The sequence below is a fragment of the Lampetra fluviatilis genome, chromosome 6 (assembly GCF_964198595.1).
Source record: "Lampetra fluviatilis chromosome 6, kcLamFluv1.1, whole genome shotgun sequence".
Taxonomy (NCBI): Eukaryota; Metazoa; Chordata; class Hyperoartia; order Petromyzontiformes; family Petromyzontidae; genus Lampetra; species Lampetra fluviatilis.
The window spans coordinates 6,980,148-6,995,070 of NC_136280.1; the positions used below are offsets into that span (position 1 = coordinate 6,980,148).

Below are 14,923 nucleotides of genomic sequence, written 5' to 3' on the forward strand. Positions count from 1 at the left end.
CAAGGCATGTGCTGCTACAACCCAGAAGACTTGCAGTTCAGAGCCCATTTGTGTATTTTAGAATCTCTACAGCTGCTGTAAGGTTAGTGAATTAGAATGCACCCGTTTTAAAATGTAATTGATTAAATTTAGTCACTTAGCACTATTTAATTAACATATGATTTTATAAGTGACAAGATTAATCATTGTATAGAGGCTTTTGTTGGGCTACACATTGCTGTCCCATAAACTTGATAAGCAGTACTCTATGTATACTTGAGGGTTCAGTGGAAGAAGGGTGTGTGGCAGACTTGTGATACTGAAGGCATACATGTAAATGCAGATCCAATTGTAAGTTGTATATACAGTATATATGAAGGTCATTGCTATGTAATGAGTTACAGCATCAACAGTCACCAATGATCACCAAACATGAAATAAAACTAGAAACGTATCAACCTGTGTATACAGTTCTTATTTTTATGAAGATTTATAGAAATATTGGTAAATAATTGTGCGGTATTTTCTTCTTGCAACACAAGGCATCGCCACTTTGTGGTTTGACATTGCACTCCACCATCCTGGACTGAATGACACTATCAACACTTCACATCCATGATCATAGATTAATTACATTTGTTTAAAGAGAACACGTTTGCTTTTGCAAACCAACCATTGGAGCACATCAAAATTGGCCCTTGGGTGTATTCAATTTTTTTTGTAGTGGTAACTGGCATTTCACGTTAAGATGCAGCCATGAACCTCCATCCCAAAGAGGACTTCAACTGCATTTTCCAAATGCCACAATCTGTTTGAGTGCAACCACAGCTAATAGTTACCAAGGGACTGGTGATCATCTGAGACCTGTACACATTTCAGCTCACTCCTGGGAATGTGTCCATATCTTTCAAGAATTTGTGAGCTCTTCACAATCTAGCCTGGTTAAACCCAGGATGGATCGTAAGCAGGCCAGCCTGAATGTTTTTAACCAGCACATGCTCTATTCGAGGGGTCCACGTTTCACAAGCGTAGTGCACGGAGGGCATCAACAGCTGAGAAGCCCCAAAGCTTCGTGTGGAGCAACAGACCAGGTAGCTTCGACAATTACGCAGCAGATGAAAATATATACTGCCCGACTGATGCGAAGGGAGACCTGCTGTCAAACTGGAGCAAGTTATAAGTACTCTACTCACTTGAACAACTCCATCACCAATGGGGGGGGGGTGTTGAGGGTGGAGTGTTTGATGGCACAAAACCCAGGCAGGTGCTTAGTTTTGGTGGGACTGATGGCAAGACCACTTCTTAGTGGCACACTCCATGTTCAACAGCAGCACCTCCAACTCCTCCAAGCAGCCATCATCGGCAAACATGGTTGATCAAAAGGGAGCCATCACTCAACCACACCCGGGCATCGATCAGCAGTCCCATTGTATCCGTACCAGATGAAAATTCCTGCAGTACAACCCAGGAAAACTTATCGAACTACGTGGCAAAAGTGATGTTAAACAATCTAGGAGTCGGAGACTATCCCGTCGCAACCAAAGGTGAACTGAGAATGTCTCAGACTCCTTGCCACATTGCTTTACCCGGGCCTGCCCACCATCATGGAGGCCCTTAATTATTGTGAGCAGCGAGTCAGGGATTCCAAAATACGAACAGCCCAAAAGCCCTGGCCTGTTATCACGAGCCTTGGCCACAGACACGGTTATGATACACAGCCGAGGTGTACATGAGAACTGGGTGCAAAACATCACAACTGGGAGACTGGACTCGGTTAAATCGCATGTCTGGCAGTGGCAGCTCTACCTCAAAACGTGGGAACACGGCTGGGCAGTGGGATGAACAACGGATTAGAGACAATGGGCATTGATATTTTAACATTCAATACCTCATGATTACAGGATTTTTATAGCTAAAATATGATTTTAGACAACCAACCAACACGCAGTACGAAACAATGCACTCAATTGCAAAAATAATCCAGCTTAGAGAGCTCTGCCTTTCCCCCTTTCACCTCAGCTGGATTCTGGTTCTTCTGCTGGCGTTGTCATCTTGTTTCTTCTACCGGGCCTTGCTCCTCCGTGTTTTATTTATAATCTCCCTTTTCCTGATCATGTGACTCTTAATTGGCCAGCTGTCTAGGTCCGTCTCTTCATTGGGGCACGTGTCACATTCACGGACTCTTAATTATCCACGTGTTTGCCATCAAATTCCTCATCTGTGCACGTGTCGCAATCATGTGACTTTGAAATATCCACCTGTTAGAATCCATTTCCTCATAGTGGCACGTGTCACAATCACTTGACTCTTAATTGGCCACCTGTTCGGATCCCTTTCTTCATAGGGGCACGTGCCACAATCACGTGACTCTTAATTGTCCACCTGTTCGGATCCCTTTCTTCATAGGGGCACGTGTCACAATCACGTGACTCTTAATTGACCACCTGCTTGGGTCCGTTTCATCATTGGGAAATTCACAATCACTCCAGAACAGCAAACTGGAGGCACTGCAACTTTGTGCCACTACACCCTCATCTCAATGTGATAAGTTAACAGGCATCAACTTTTGGAAGGCACCAACTTTTGGAAAGCACCATCACATTGCTCACATCTACATATACTTAACCTTGTGGCATCCATGCCGGTTGGATTATATATTGAACCAGGATAAAAAAAAAATTGCAATGAATCAATAAAAAACAATGAACACAACATTAAATTTGTTTATTTTTCCAGTCCATATCCATACAAGATTTGTTCACTTACATTCCAACTGTTTAACATAAAACAGAAGCGACAGTATGTTGTCGTAGTTTAAAACAGTAGTTCTCAAACACCCATATCTCAGTTCTCCAGCCATTGAAGTGTAACATAGATGATATGCTTCTCTCGTAGCATTATTGGTCAAAACGAGATTTGAATAGTGAAGAGCATTTGAGTTCCACCGTGTTAAACGCGCATTTCTCGAGTCAGCGTGTGTTTTAAATAGAAGCGGAAATAGTACACTCGCTCAACATGGTACAGCTATTCAGGTTAAGATGCTTATATACTTAGTTTCATTCTATCTAAAACAATTCCAGTTCCAACACCACACGTGTATATTTATATAAAAGAGAAATATAATTCAGTAGTATTTCTAAACATTATTAATGCACCAACATGCCAATATTTTACGCTTGTCAGTAGTAGCAAGTCAAGTGTTAGAAATCTAACTATTTGTTTTTAAATGGTAGTATGTGCCAAAGCCAATCAACAGGCTTTCGTTTAGTGCTACAACATGTATGGTTCCTAAGTGCCGGGCCTCTAGAAAGGGTTTCTGAACATGAGTTAATGTCTCTTGCCAGTGAAATGCGACTAACTTGTAAACATATATTCCCAAAGGAAACACAGTGTGGCGCTTAATGCTGTGTCAGCTTATCCTTAAAGTCAGTGTGACCCAACAAAAACACATGTACTCTGTCAGACGTTAAATTGCTTGACAGCTTTGTTGTTGGTTGATATTGAACGTGCTGCTGTGGCGCTCAAGTAAACAAAACAGGGTGTGATCGGGCAACAAGGTGGCTACAAGAACAAAATAACTACTTTTTGTACAGGTGGACAAACCTTGCATCTCATGGACATGATCTGTCCCTGTGTGCAATGGTTAATACACGACTGTGTTTTTTTTCTAAGACTGCTCGGAGATAAACGTGCAGCAATTGCTTACTCACACCACTGCTGACGGAGGCACCTCCACTGGAGGGGGGCACTAAAAGCAACCCCTCCTAGAGGGCGTTTGGCCTACTCTTCCATGCTGGCCACGCTTGGAAGAGGCACGAGTATCCACACTGTCACACCACACACACGGACTTGCCCATCCCACCGTCAGATTCCGCATGTCCGAAAAATATTTCCCCACATTGTTATCGGCTCTCATTTTGTGCCCTTTAAGTTCTCAAGTCGGTCAATTGGTTGACAGGAAACCCCCTTCTGGAAGAATGCGAAAAGGGTTCATATTCTTATCAGGCTTTTTTTTGTTCAACAATGTTTATGTTACACTGTGGAACTGGCATAAATTGTTATTCGGAAATCACACACGAAATGTAAAACGAAATTCCAGATTTAGAACAGGGTTTTTTTTATTCCTATACGCCAAAATATGGCACTTTTATTGCGATTGTGAAGGCACTGCCGTAATGTTAACAAGACCCACGTCAGAGCTTCACTCTCAATGTGGTCGTTAATAGAACTGGACCCAACTTAAGCAAACTTAGCGACATTTTTGCACCTATTAGGGAAATAAAACAACTAGTTATACATACATATATAAAGAGATTGATTTAATATTGAGACATTTTAATCTAAATTATGGGAAAATAATGCTTCTTACAATTAAAGAACGGCAATTACTTACTCAGGAAAGTCGCAACACTCCTTTTGTCAAGAGGGTCCTGAATTTGGATGTTTTGCCAATTCCTATAATTATTTTATTGGCTTGCAGGAAGAAACCGGAGTACTCGGAGAACACCTATGCATGCAAGATTGCAACACTCCGTGGGTTTGTAGGATTGCAGTAATTTCCTGGCCACCACACAGCCTCGTGGCGACAACACCTGGCAAGTCCTGATAGTTACCCATCCCAATGTAGGGGAGTAGTGGGTGACGTCACGTCACGCTCGCCCTCGGAGTGGAACGTGACGTCAGGCGGCCCTTGGGGGACGGTGACGTCATGCCCCCGGGGGGGGGGGGGGGTATTTAAAGGGGGACCCGGGAGGTAACCGGGGTTCGTCGGGGGTAGGAGTGGGGACTCGTGCTAGTTGATCCTCACACGAGGCTAGGGGAGGCTACTCTGCCCGACCGGCCGAGGTTGGGGGTAGTCCCCGCCCGGGGCAGGGAGGAGAGCCGGGTTAGTCGGGGTTGTAGGGATCACAGTCCCCTGTACCCTGGGGAGTTATAGGTTGGGGGGGCGGGGTTCGGCGTAAAACCCTTAATAAACTTGGCGTGAGCCTCTAACGGAACCTGCCTCGGAGTCGTACATTGCGCCGCAACACAAGTACTAACTAGGCTCTGTCCTGTGCAGCTTCCGAGATCTGAGATCAGACTTGCATAAGCCGTCGTCATGAGCCCTTTAGTCAGGTGACTTTCTTGGCAACATTTCAGCTTCAACTCTACAAAAAATGCAGGTTAGCATCACTTATACCACGAATCAACCAGGGCTAGGATAATTAGTGTTCTGGTCAGAAACCAAGGTCATAAATCAAGGGATGTTTTTGGAGAGATTGATTTTTAAAAAGGGGGGCCATAATCAGGCCCCGTATAATGAAACCACATTTGCTATATTCAGCAGCATGGCACAGAGTATTTTAATTTTATTAAAACACACATTTAATAAAATTGCCTTCTAAAAAAGGAACAATTCCAGTATTATTCCTAAATTCACCGAGTAAAACTCATCATAAGATACTGCTGTGGTCGCTGTCTATTGAGAGTGGCCATTTCAACCACTGTCATAGTCTATGATGAAACATCAACGTCCGAGTCAAATAACAGTAAAAGTCAGCAATTCAAGTACAAGCACACAGGCAAAGCAGCACGATGAAGCCGAGTCATCTACAGACAAAGAGCGCTAAACAAGCAGGCATAATGAGCAGGGCTCAAATAGTCACTAACATGATTTGCCTTTTGAGTTAAAGGATATCCCATGGCATAAAAAAGTACAAAGTTGAAGATTACCAAAATAACCCATGTCCCCCCCCTTACCTCCCAAAGAATTGCAACTCTAGAATAGAAAATTTAGGAAGTTAATGCCACGTATGCATGTTATTTTTTTATCATTAAAAATATATATATTTGGCGATATTGCGAAATATATCACAGCATTTACCATTTCCATACTTTCAATGTCCACCAAAAAAACAAATGCTCACATACTCGATTAGGAAAGCTTCCGACCCAAGACATCACAAGACTGCTCGTCATAGCATAAACCACACTGGCCAGAGCACGCAGCAACTGCTGCGGACATTAACCATTTCACATTTGTCACTGCTTTATACTCCCAGAGATGAGTAACCACCGAGTCAAAACAAACTGTCATGTTGGGCCACATCTGTGCGGTCGCCAGTGACCACACAGAGCCTGAGATCAATAATACAATGTTTGCTCTCGCATGTATTGCTCTTTATACCCAGGCGATTAAGCCCAGGTATCTAATACCCACGTTCCACTTGCACATCCGAGCCACGCCAGCCCGGGCCCTTCACGGTACAAGGTGGGTTTTTCCACTGCCTACCTGACATGCCTACCTGACATGCCGAGCTGGAACCAAACCATGGTATTGGTGGGGGCCTCGCATGACATTTTGAATCAAGCAGGACCAAGGGTGTGTCTAATGATCCATTCATTGTGTGTGATGTCAGTCACTACACTGTGAGGACATAGCGTCGGCAAATCAAATACACGCATTTCAATACGTTCACCGCGTTTGACGGCAATGGCACGACCCGGCTTCCGCAGTGGAATAACCACCGTGGGCACCTCCAGAGCCGTGCCGGACTGGCTCGACACGGCCTTGGTGCGGTTCGGTTGTACAGTTGGAAAAGAGGTACAAGAGGCCTCAAATTCAGCCACCCGCCCTTCAGCATTTCCCCGTGAGCCCAACCCGCACGGAGGTGGGCCTCGGGGTCGGACACGGTGGTCACTGGCCGCCCTCGTTGGTGGTGATGGCGACGAGCTGGCGGGCGGCCTTGGCGATGTCGTAGGCGCACTGGATCACCTGCTGCGTGAGCAGCTGCAGGTCCACAGGAGGCAGGCCGGGGCCCGACGGTGCGGCCGTCTTGCGGCACTCGGCGGCGAGGCGGGCGGCGCTGCTCGTGAGCAGCCGCAGCGAGGAGCGCACGGCCTCCAGCGCCGGCCTCTGTGGGTCCAAGGGTGCAGATTCGGCGCTTGCGAACACTCACAAACAAATTCTAGATTTGAAGCTTTCGTGACTGCAAGGATTCATATTCTTAGGTTTTTTCGGTAAAGTCACGTAGGTAAAAAATTAAAATTAATAAAAGTAAAATAAAATGAAAATCACGACGTTTCGGAGGCAACACAAGCTTCCGTCTTCAGGTGGAACCGTCACAGCCCGACAGCTGTGGTATCTCCTGTAATCTCTCATTTACATAATAAAATAATTCTCGAGAAGACAGAGTCTGGCCGAAACGTCGTGAGAATTATTTTATTATGTTTTACTTTTATTATTTTATTATTTCCATTCTACGTGACTTTACCGAAAGAACCAAGAAGATGAATCCCTGCAGTCACGAAAGCTTTAAATCGAAAAAGATTGAATTTGACTGTTGTAATATGAACATCTCTAAACCAGAACTTGTGGTTCTGAATCCTTGGTATAATAAAAGGTAACTTGCAGGCATCCCAGTAGTTGTGTTATCATCTTCTGTTCTAGCATGAGGTGATGCACTGTCCTGTCTAGCTAGTTCTTCGTGGACATTTCTTAGTCTCATGCGCAGATGGTAAGTGACACAAATCAGCACAATTGGAATAAAATTGGAAAAACGAAAATGATAACACAACAACAACAACATCCTAATCTACCCATATGTGTACACTCGTGGAATGTGAAAGCTGCTAATATAAATGAAAAGCTGTCATTACCTTAGGGAATAGAGCTGCCATCTCGTATACTGCTGCAGATATTTTTTCTGAACACGGCACAAAGCTGGGGAGAAAAGAGATTTTTGAGACAGAAAAAAAATGACAATGTTTGAGGCAACGTGTTGCTGGAGCAACGGTTTTGAATTAGGACATGTGAAGTTGTGCTCTCGGATATCTCATGCTTTTAATCTCCAACTGAAACAAAAAAACAAGCAAAGTTTACGTACGCACGCATCCAACACTAGCAATTTCATGTTAAAAGTGAAAACAACAACACCCAAACACACAGGGCGCAATTTACATGCTGACGGACAGGGCATTTAGACATCCCGGTTTATTACACGCGTGACTTATCTGCAGACAAAGTGGCCCATCCGTCAACACACAAATCGCACGCCATAGCTTTCACTATGTTAAGCGAATTTGTAAGCAAACGAGAACAAGAAAACAAGAAAAGGGCTCGGCTTGCAAATTCCTCGTCTGTTAAAAGACAGCGGCGAAAAGGAAAAACAAAGCAAAGCGGAAAAAAAAGCCAAACAGAGAGGTATGACCCAGGTGTGGTCCGAGGTACCAGTCGAGAGAGCTAGGCCTGTGTGGCTGCAGAGTGGGCTGGTGGGGCATGGGGCGATCACCCCACAGCACCAGGCTGCTGAAGCACCCCAGGCTGTGCCTGAAGCGCCGTAGATTGTCCCTCTCGAGCTGCTTGCTGCGAGTCCGAGAGAGGGCGGGGGGGACGGGTGGAAGGACAGACGCGTGCGAGGTGTGCGGGGCGGGGGGACAGGGACAAAGTAAAACAGGACGAGGCAAGGGGCCGGGGCAAGAGATGGGGAAGAGATTGATGGCTGCAGAGAAGAGGAGGTTAGTTTGGACATTTGACCGTTGTAATGGAGGTTACAGTTGATGGAAAAAAGGAATGGGGAGAGTGGAAAGGTTGCGGTGTAGAACTAAGGGAGAGGACAAGAAGATATCGCGACTAGTGACGATGTACAAAGACGAGGGGGGGGGGGCGTATGGGAGGGAATTGAAAGGAGGGGAGGCAGGGAGAGAACGCAGTGAAGCTCAGCGCGTGGCCAGGAGAGCCATGCCGATGCGTCACCTGCATCACGTGAAAGCAGGAACATCAACTAAAAGCTTCAGTTTACTTTCTCAGTAGTGTCACGGTAATCTTCGGAAACCTTATGACAGGCATCTCAAAATTTACATTTTGAAGCTCTCTGCAATTGATTTACATTGTCGAAAAATCATCATATCTCTCCACTACCACAGACCAAAGGATGCCACTTGAAAGGAGCATCACCATAACACCTGCTCGACAGCACTGGTTGGCATCAGCAGGATCCAATCAATTAAAAAGCAGATGTCTAAAGTGGTCCTCTGATGGTACCAAAAATTCAGGGTATCTGGCAGTGTGCTCTCTTCACGAGCTATGCATTTTATCTTTGATACAGGGACCGTGTTCTGCTCATTCCTATGCCTGCATTTCCATTGCCACTCAGTGAAAAAACTGTGATTTTTCTTTCACTGAAAAAAAGTTCGGCATAAGGATGCAAAGCAAAACACTCTGCATAGCATATGGCCGATGGACATAAAACACACAAGCCGCAAGCGCACAACTCATCCAGACGCCCATTGTTCAGAATGCTCACCAGATCCTTGTGGGTCACATTTTGTTTCAAGTGGATACTCGCTGGCTGGCATGCATTAAAGCAACTCCTGGAAATGATCAATTAATTATTTTTCGTGCCAAAAGTAACTTGCACTTACAATCAACGGAAACTAAACGTCTTGAGATGCATGCATGTGCACAACGTGGCCTCTTCCTCTTCAGCGCGGAGGATATGTGCTCTCCCACCGCGTGTTTACGACGCGTTTACTTTCCCCGTACCACGCGAGCGAACTTCATTGAAAAGGCGGCGAGCATAAAACCCGCCGGGACCGCGGCTCACGCGAAGAGAATGCAGAGGCACGCGCACCTCTCGTGCTTGCTCTCCTGCGCCGCCCGCAGCAGCTCCTGGATGTTCTTGGTGATGTGCTCCGTCTTGTGGATCACGTCCTCGGGGCTGGGAAGCGAAGGGTCCACGTCTCCGCTCAACTCCTGACACTGCGCCACACCGGCGCCATCCCCGAGCGGGGAGGCCCCGGCCTGCCCGTCGCACCTCACCCGCTTCGTGTCAATGCTGGTCCCGCTGCTGCCCACAATCACCAATTACACGCGGGGGAGAGTGGGGGGGGGGGCATACGCAGCGGTGTGGGAAGGCTGCACTTAACCCTTTCCCATTCCGATGACGTACGTGTACTTAAAATAACTTTATCGGTACCGAGGCTCCCACAAGGCCATGCGGGAGGGCGTGTGGCACAGTTTGGCGCCAGCTATCATCGTGTCGCTACAGAACTCTGCGGGGAGTGCAGTGTCTTTAAAAACAACGGCACTACGCCTCAGCGGTGAATGGTACCACCCTGCAACTTGCAGACATCTCTGAATGTAAAGGCTTAAGGAACACACTCTCGCTTATTGCAAAATTATGTTTGAGGTGCAGTGACCCACTACCACCAATGCATTTATTGTACGCTTCCTTTGCAATGTGGTAAGGATAAAAGTGCAGCCCTGAAATTTCTTGTTCAAGCCACCGCGGCAGAAGGGCCTCTACTCGAGTTGAGCTCGAGAAGAACCTCTCTCTTTTTGACCAACTTTTCCGCACGTGAACTGCCGATGCGTTCTCTGGTTTTCCCCTCCACATTTAGAAACATGTATTGAATTCTTTAGATTATGTTGGTGCTATAAATGTCCAAATAATGGGCCACTTTGTTGAGCCATCATTTGTGTCCAGGTTCTTCTGAAAAAAAGTTAATACCTCAGTCGGCTTTGCTTGGTAGGATGGGTATAGTTTAGTTGTATACGAAGGTGTTTGGATGATTTGTTTACCTTTCTTGTACTTTGCACTGCTATCATGTTTTTTGTATTGTTTGTTGTTGTAATGTTCTTACCCGCCTCTACTGGACATCAGCTTTATAGCTCATCCGATTCCTCCAGGATAAATAAATATTCTGATTCTGACTGGTATACCCATTGATACTTCTGAATTGCAGGGGCAGGGGGGGGTGGGTGGGTTTAAGAAACTTGTCCATCGTCTCAAACTGCCGTGCCGAGAGATCGAATGGGGCGACCGCTGGACTCGCAAGTCCGGACAGCGCGAAACCTTTCCACCGCGGCAGCAGATACATTTTTGCAACGTGACCTTGCGACCAATTTCACAAAAAGGAAAATCCATAACGTTGTTTCGGCGAGATTCCTCCGGGAGTCTCATCGTGACAAGGTAAGCTTCTATTTTGAATGCATCGGAAACACATTCTGATAATGGTGCGTTGGGTTTTCCCCTGGTGTGCGATGTATGTTACATTTACAAATCCCCCCCGACTTCTAAGGACAATAATAAATGACTCGAGAAAATAACGGCGCATGTGCTACGTGAAGGTTCATTGGTCGGTATGGTTAAGGAAAGGCCGACTTCCATACCCCGTGTTATTTTGCTCCTCTTCATTTTGAGTGTTGTCATAGTCACTTCCAGCAGCACTAAGTCTCTTGTCCAGTTTTGACGCCTAAAGAAGAAAAGTGCGTTCATTCAATACAAAAACAGCAAAAGCAAGCCATTCACTTAAAGAAGCAAAACAATAGTAACAGCAAAAACTCAGATAACCGAGATCAGTGATTCCATCGGAAAAAAAACACTTTCACTCACATTTACATTCACGGCAACGTAGCAGCAATATTTCCGTCTACTGCCAAAGCGTCTAACCAGCATGTTGCAGATGTTCGAATTATTCGAGGCATTAACTGTTTTATTATTGTTCACCAGCTGTTTCACATGTAACGAGAAAATGCTGCACCAGGACATTTCCAGTTTAATGGAGCCGTGAAAAGAAAATGTAAGTTTATACAAAAATGCCCATTAACTGTGAAGACAGGCCAACAAAATGCAAATGACCAGCCAAAAATAACTTGCAGTTCACCAGGCAAGACTTTCATTTGCTGCTCTGTGCATTTTCTGATTTATACAGCCACTTAAACATTTACTGGCATTTTTTCTGTCCTTCTATTCTCTTCTATCCTTCATCTGCCTCTCTCGTCTCTCTATCGCATCCCAGATCACAGCTGGGGATCACTACGAATATGCTCTTTTGTGCTCGGTCACCCGGTAGATGAGTATGCCAGTTTGTTGTGTTTCTCTGCACTGGCCGTTGCTCTTGAAAATATGAATGACATTCAAAATAACATTTTCATTGACTCGTGCATAGAGCTATCTTCGGACAAGCTGCATCATGTTGTCGAAGCAGGTACAGGTAGTCCTCTACTTACGATGGAGATGCGTTACGACGACCCCATCGTAAGTCGAAAATATCGTAAGTCGGACCATCGTAACTCGGAGACTACCTCTATTCCCGTGGTGCTGGCCGGCACAGCAACAACTCGTTCACCTGTGTCCAGGTGTGCTGGTAGGTGACCACCAGGTGCGGAGTCTCTTGGCCCCAGGACACGAGGTTTGGCGACGACGGAAAGGACACGGCGTTTGCGAGAGGCCCTCTTCCAGCTGGAGCCATGCAGCCTGGCACCGCCCCTACGTAGCGTGGTGGTGAGAACTACCCCAGAGACACAGCAAACAAAAAAGCATATCCCACAGGCGACGGTATAGATTCACACAGATACAATTTGTTCTTGTTACTTTGCATATTCCTACCCTGCAGTGTCCTGTAACTGACACCACTGCCAACAGTCTTGGGCTGATCGTCTTTGTAAAAGAGCTACTAAGCTCAATGGCCCTTACCAGCTGGAATACAGTCTTGAGTCTGAGATACTCTATTCAATTTCAAGTAATATCGAGACATAGAGAGAACAACGCTTTTAATCAAAGCCTCTCTACATCTTCCACTAATCTCTATACACTTATTACAATTTTTTCTGCTACATGTTTTCCAACATAGCCAGTCTAATTTGCTTACGAGATTGTTGAGAAGATAGTAAGAGGGTAATTAGATGTCATCGTGTATCTATAAATGGATCATCCTATATTATTGCCGGGTACCAAAATTATATTGAATTGCAAGGGAGTCTTTTGAATATCAATGGCAAGAATATTACAGCCCCCTAGCTGTCATTATAACACCATTAGACACATGCAATAGTTTAGTTGCATTATGTCGGATGAGTTGCAAAGCTTCATTGCCGGCGAATTGCATGGGTCTACTCATTAGTGATGCCCTGTGGGTGATTGATAGAGCAATCATCAAGATGTCATCACGATGACAAAGCACGGTGGTTCTGGTACAGAGGAGGTCGTGGGTTCGATCCCGACCCTGACGCCTGCTGTATATTTGGAGTTTGTGTTCTCACCGTGGTTGCATGGAATTGTCTCCGGGTCCTCCGGTTTTTCCCTCCACATTTAGAGTCAATCAACACGCGTTCAGATTATTCAGCTACTATCAAATTCCCACGCGATAAGCCACTTCGTTGAGCTATCATTCGTGAGCCAGGTCGCTTCTGAAAAAAGAGCCATACAGCTCAATGGGCCTTACCTGGTGAAATTAAATAATAGTTGAGTTTTATCTTCTTGGTTCTTTCGGTAAAGTCACGTAGAATGGAAATAATAAAATAATAAAAGTCAAACACAATAAAATACTTTATTATATAATAAATTATTTTATTATGTTTTATTTTTTTTATTATAGAATAAATAATTTCATTATGTTTTATTTGTATTATTTTATTATTTCCATTCTACGTGACTTTACCGAAAGAACCAAGAAGATGAATCCCTGCGGTCACGAAAGCTTTAAATCGAAAGTTGAGTTTTAGTTTAGACAGCAAATTAGCTGGCCTCGCCTGGGGACCTTTGGCTGGCTCGGTGTCCCTTCGCTGGCGACGTAACTCACGCTGTTTTGGAAGGGCTGGCTGCTCTGGAATGCGGGCACCTCCCCTGGAGCCGCGGCGTCCCCGGCGGGGTGGTAGGCGCGGTGTCCCGTCTCGTACATGGAGAACGGCCGGCACACCTTCCGCGGCCCAACATCGTTGCGATCGACCGGCGGAGCGAGCGGAGGAGCCGCGGGTGGGGCGCTGTGGTTCTGGTAGACGCTGGTGTTGTACTGCTGCCGAAGCGCCGCGTTCTCGCTGTGCAGTTTCCTGACCTGACGGCAAAAAAGGAAATATCAGCGCAACTCAACGTCGTCATTGCCGACATCATCGAAAGCACTCGCAAGTAGATCAGCCCCGTAGCATTGGGGGGTGGGGGGTAATAAAGCCACTCCCCCCCCCCCCCCACTTCTTCTAAAGGGTTTGCCCCAATGGTAAATTGTGAAAAAAAAGTGAAGAAATGTTTGTACAGCCTTTCCACATGTACACAGGGAGTGAGAGCTAGAGCAGAATGCGTGATCCACAAAAGCAGATTCGTATCGTGACTCATTCTGCTTAATATTTAACATTTGTCAATTAATTTTTTTACATTTATTGTGTTGTAACTCCCCCACCCCCCATCCCCTGAATGTTTGTATGCCCTCCATGAAGGAAGACCATGATACAGGGTTGCAATGAGGAATGATCACCAGGTTCAGGGCATATATTCCTTGGGTCTTTCGGTAAAGTCACGTAGATAGGTTCAATGAAAATAGCAAAAAATCTGTAGTTTTTTGTTGTTATTTTTTTTGAACCTATCTACGTGACTTTACCGAAAGACCCAAAGAATATGAATTGCTGCAGTCACGAAAGCTTTAGGTACAGGGCATATGTTGTGGTAGCGCACACCTGTAAGCCAGCGCTGTGGAGGCAGGTGTTGGTTGAACACATGGGTCTGTAATGCTCCCAAATTGACAAGGCTACGAGGTGGTCACCAAGATTGCAGTACAGCAAGTGGATTCGTGAACCCATCTGGATAGGTATTTGAGTGTTACCCCTTGCCTAAGTGGTGTTGCTTCAATAGCCACTAATTCTAGATTTAAGCGGTGTGCTTTCGCTAAGTTGTCCCCACCTGAAGAAGGACGCTTGTGTTGCGCCCGAAACGTCGTGATTATTTAATTTTAATTTTTTACCCACGTGACTTTACCGAAAAAAACAAAGAGTATCAATAGGCACTCTCCTCCCACGAGAAAAGCACTCCTTATTAGGAAATTGGTCAAACATCCCAATGTAGGAAACCTCCTCAGTCTTGAGGCTCAATTGTCACCGACACTCTCTCAGATAAATAAATGGTGATGTATTTCATTATCGTCACACGAGTTATCACCAAGCTTTGCCATCAGTGAAATCAAATGAGTCGTCGTT

General features: G+C 45.5%; 1 protein-coding gene across 5 annotated transcripts in view; it reads right to left on the reverse strand.

Moving 5' to 3' along the window:
- Positions 1-2,717: 2,717 nt before the first annotated feature.
- Positions 2,718-14,923, reverse strand: part of LOC144933099 (ARF GTPase-activating protein GIT2-like) — a 72,966-nt gene continuing 60,760 nt past the window's right edge. For 2 of the 5 annotated variants that reach the window (XM_078857625.1, XM_078857623.1), the window contains 7 exons: positions 13,543-13,794; positions 12,091-12,252; positions 11,132-11,214; positions 9,591-9,806; positions 8,189-8,323; positions 7,618-7,681; positions 2,718-6,874 (listed from right to left, as the gene is read on the reverse strand). In XM_078857625.1, coding sequence (XP_078713751.1) covers positions 6,656-6,874; positions 7,618-7,681; positions 8,189-8,323; positions 9,591-9,806; positions 11,132-11,214; positions 12,091-12,252; positions 13,543-13,794 — 1,131 coding nt within the window. In that variant the 3' untranslated portion in view covers positions 2,718-6,655. The remainder of the gene's footprint in view (positions 6,875-7,617; positions 7,682-8,188; positions 8,324-9,590; positions 9,807-11,131; positions 11,215-12,090; positions 12,253-13,542; positions 13,795-14,923) is intronic. The other 3 variants (XM_078857627.1, XM_078857626.1, XM_078857624.1) reach the window with 2 other exon arrangements.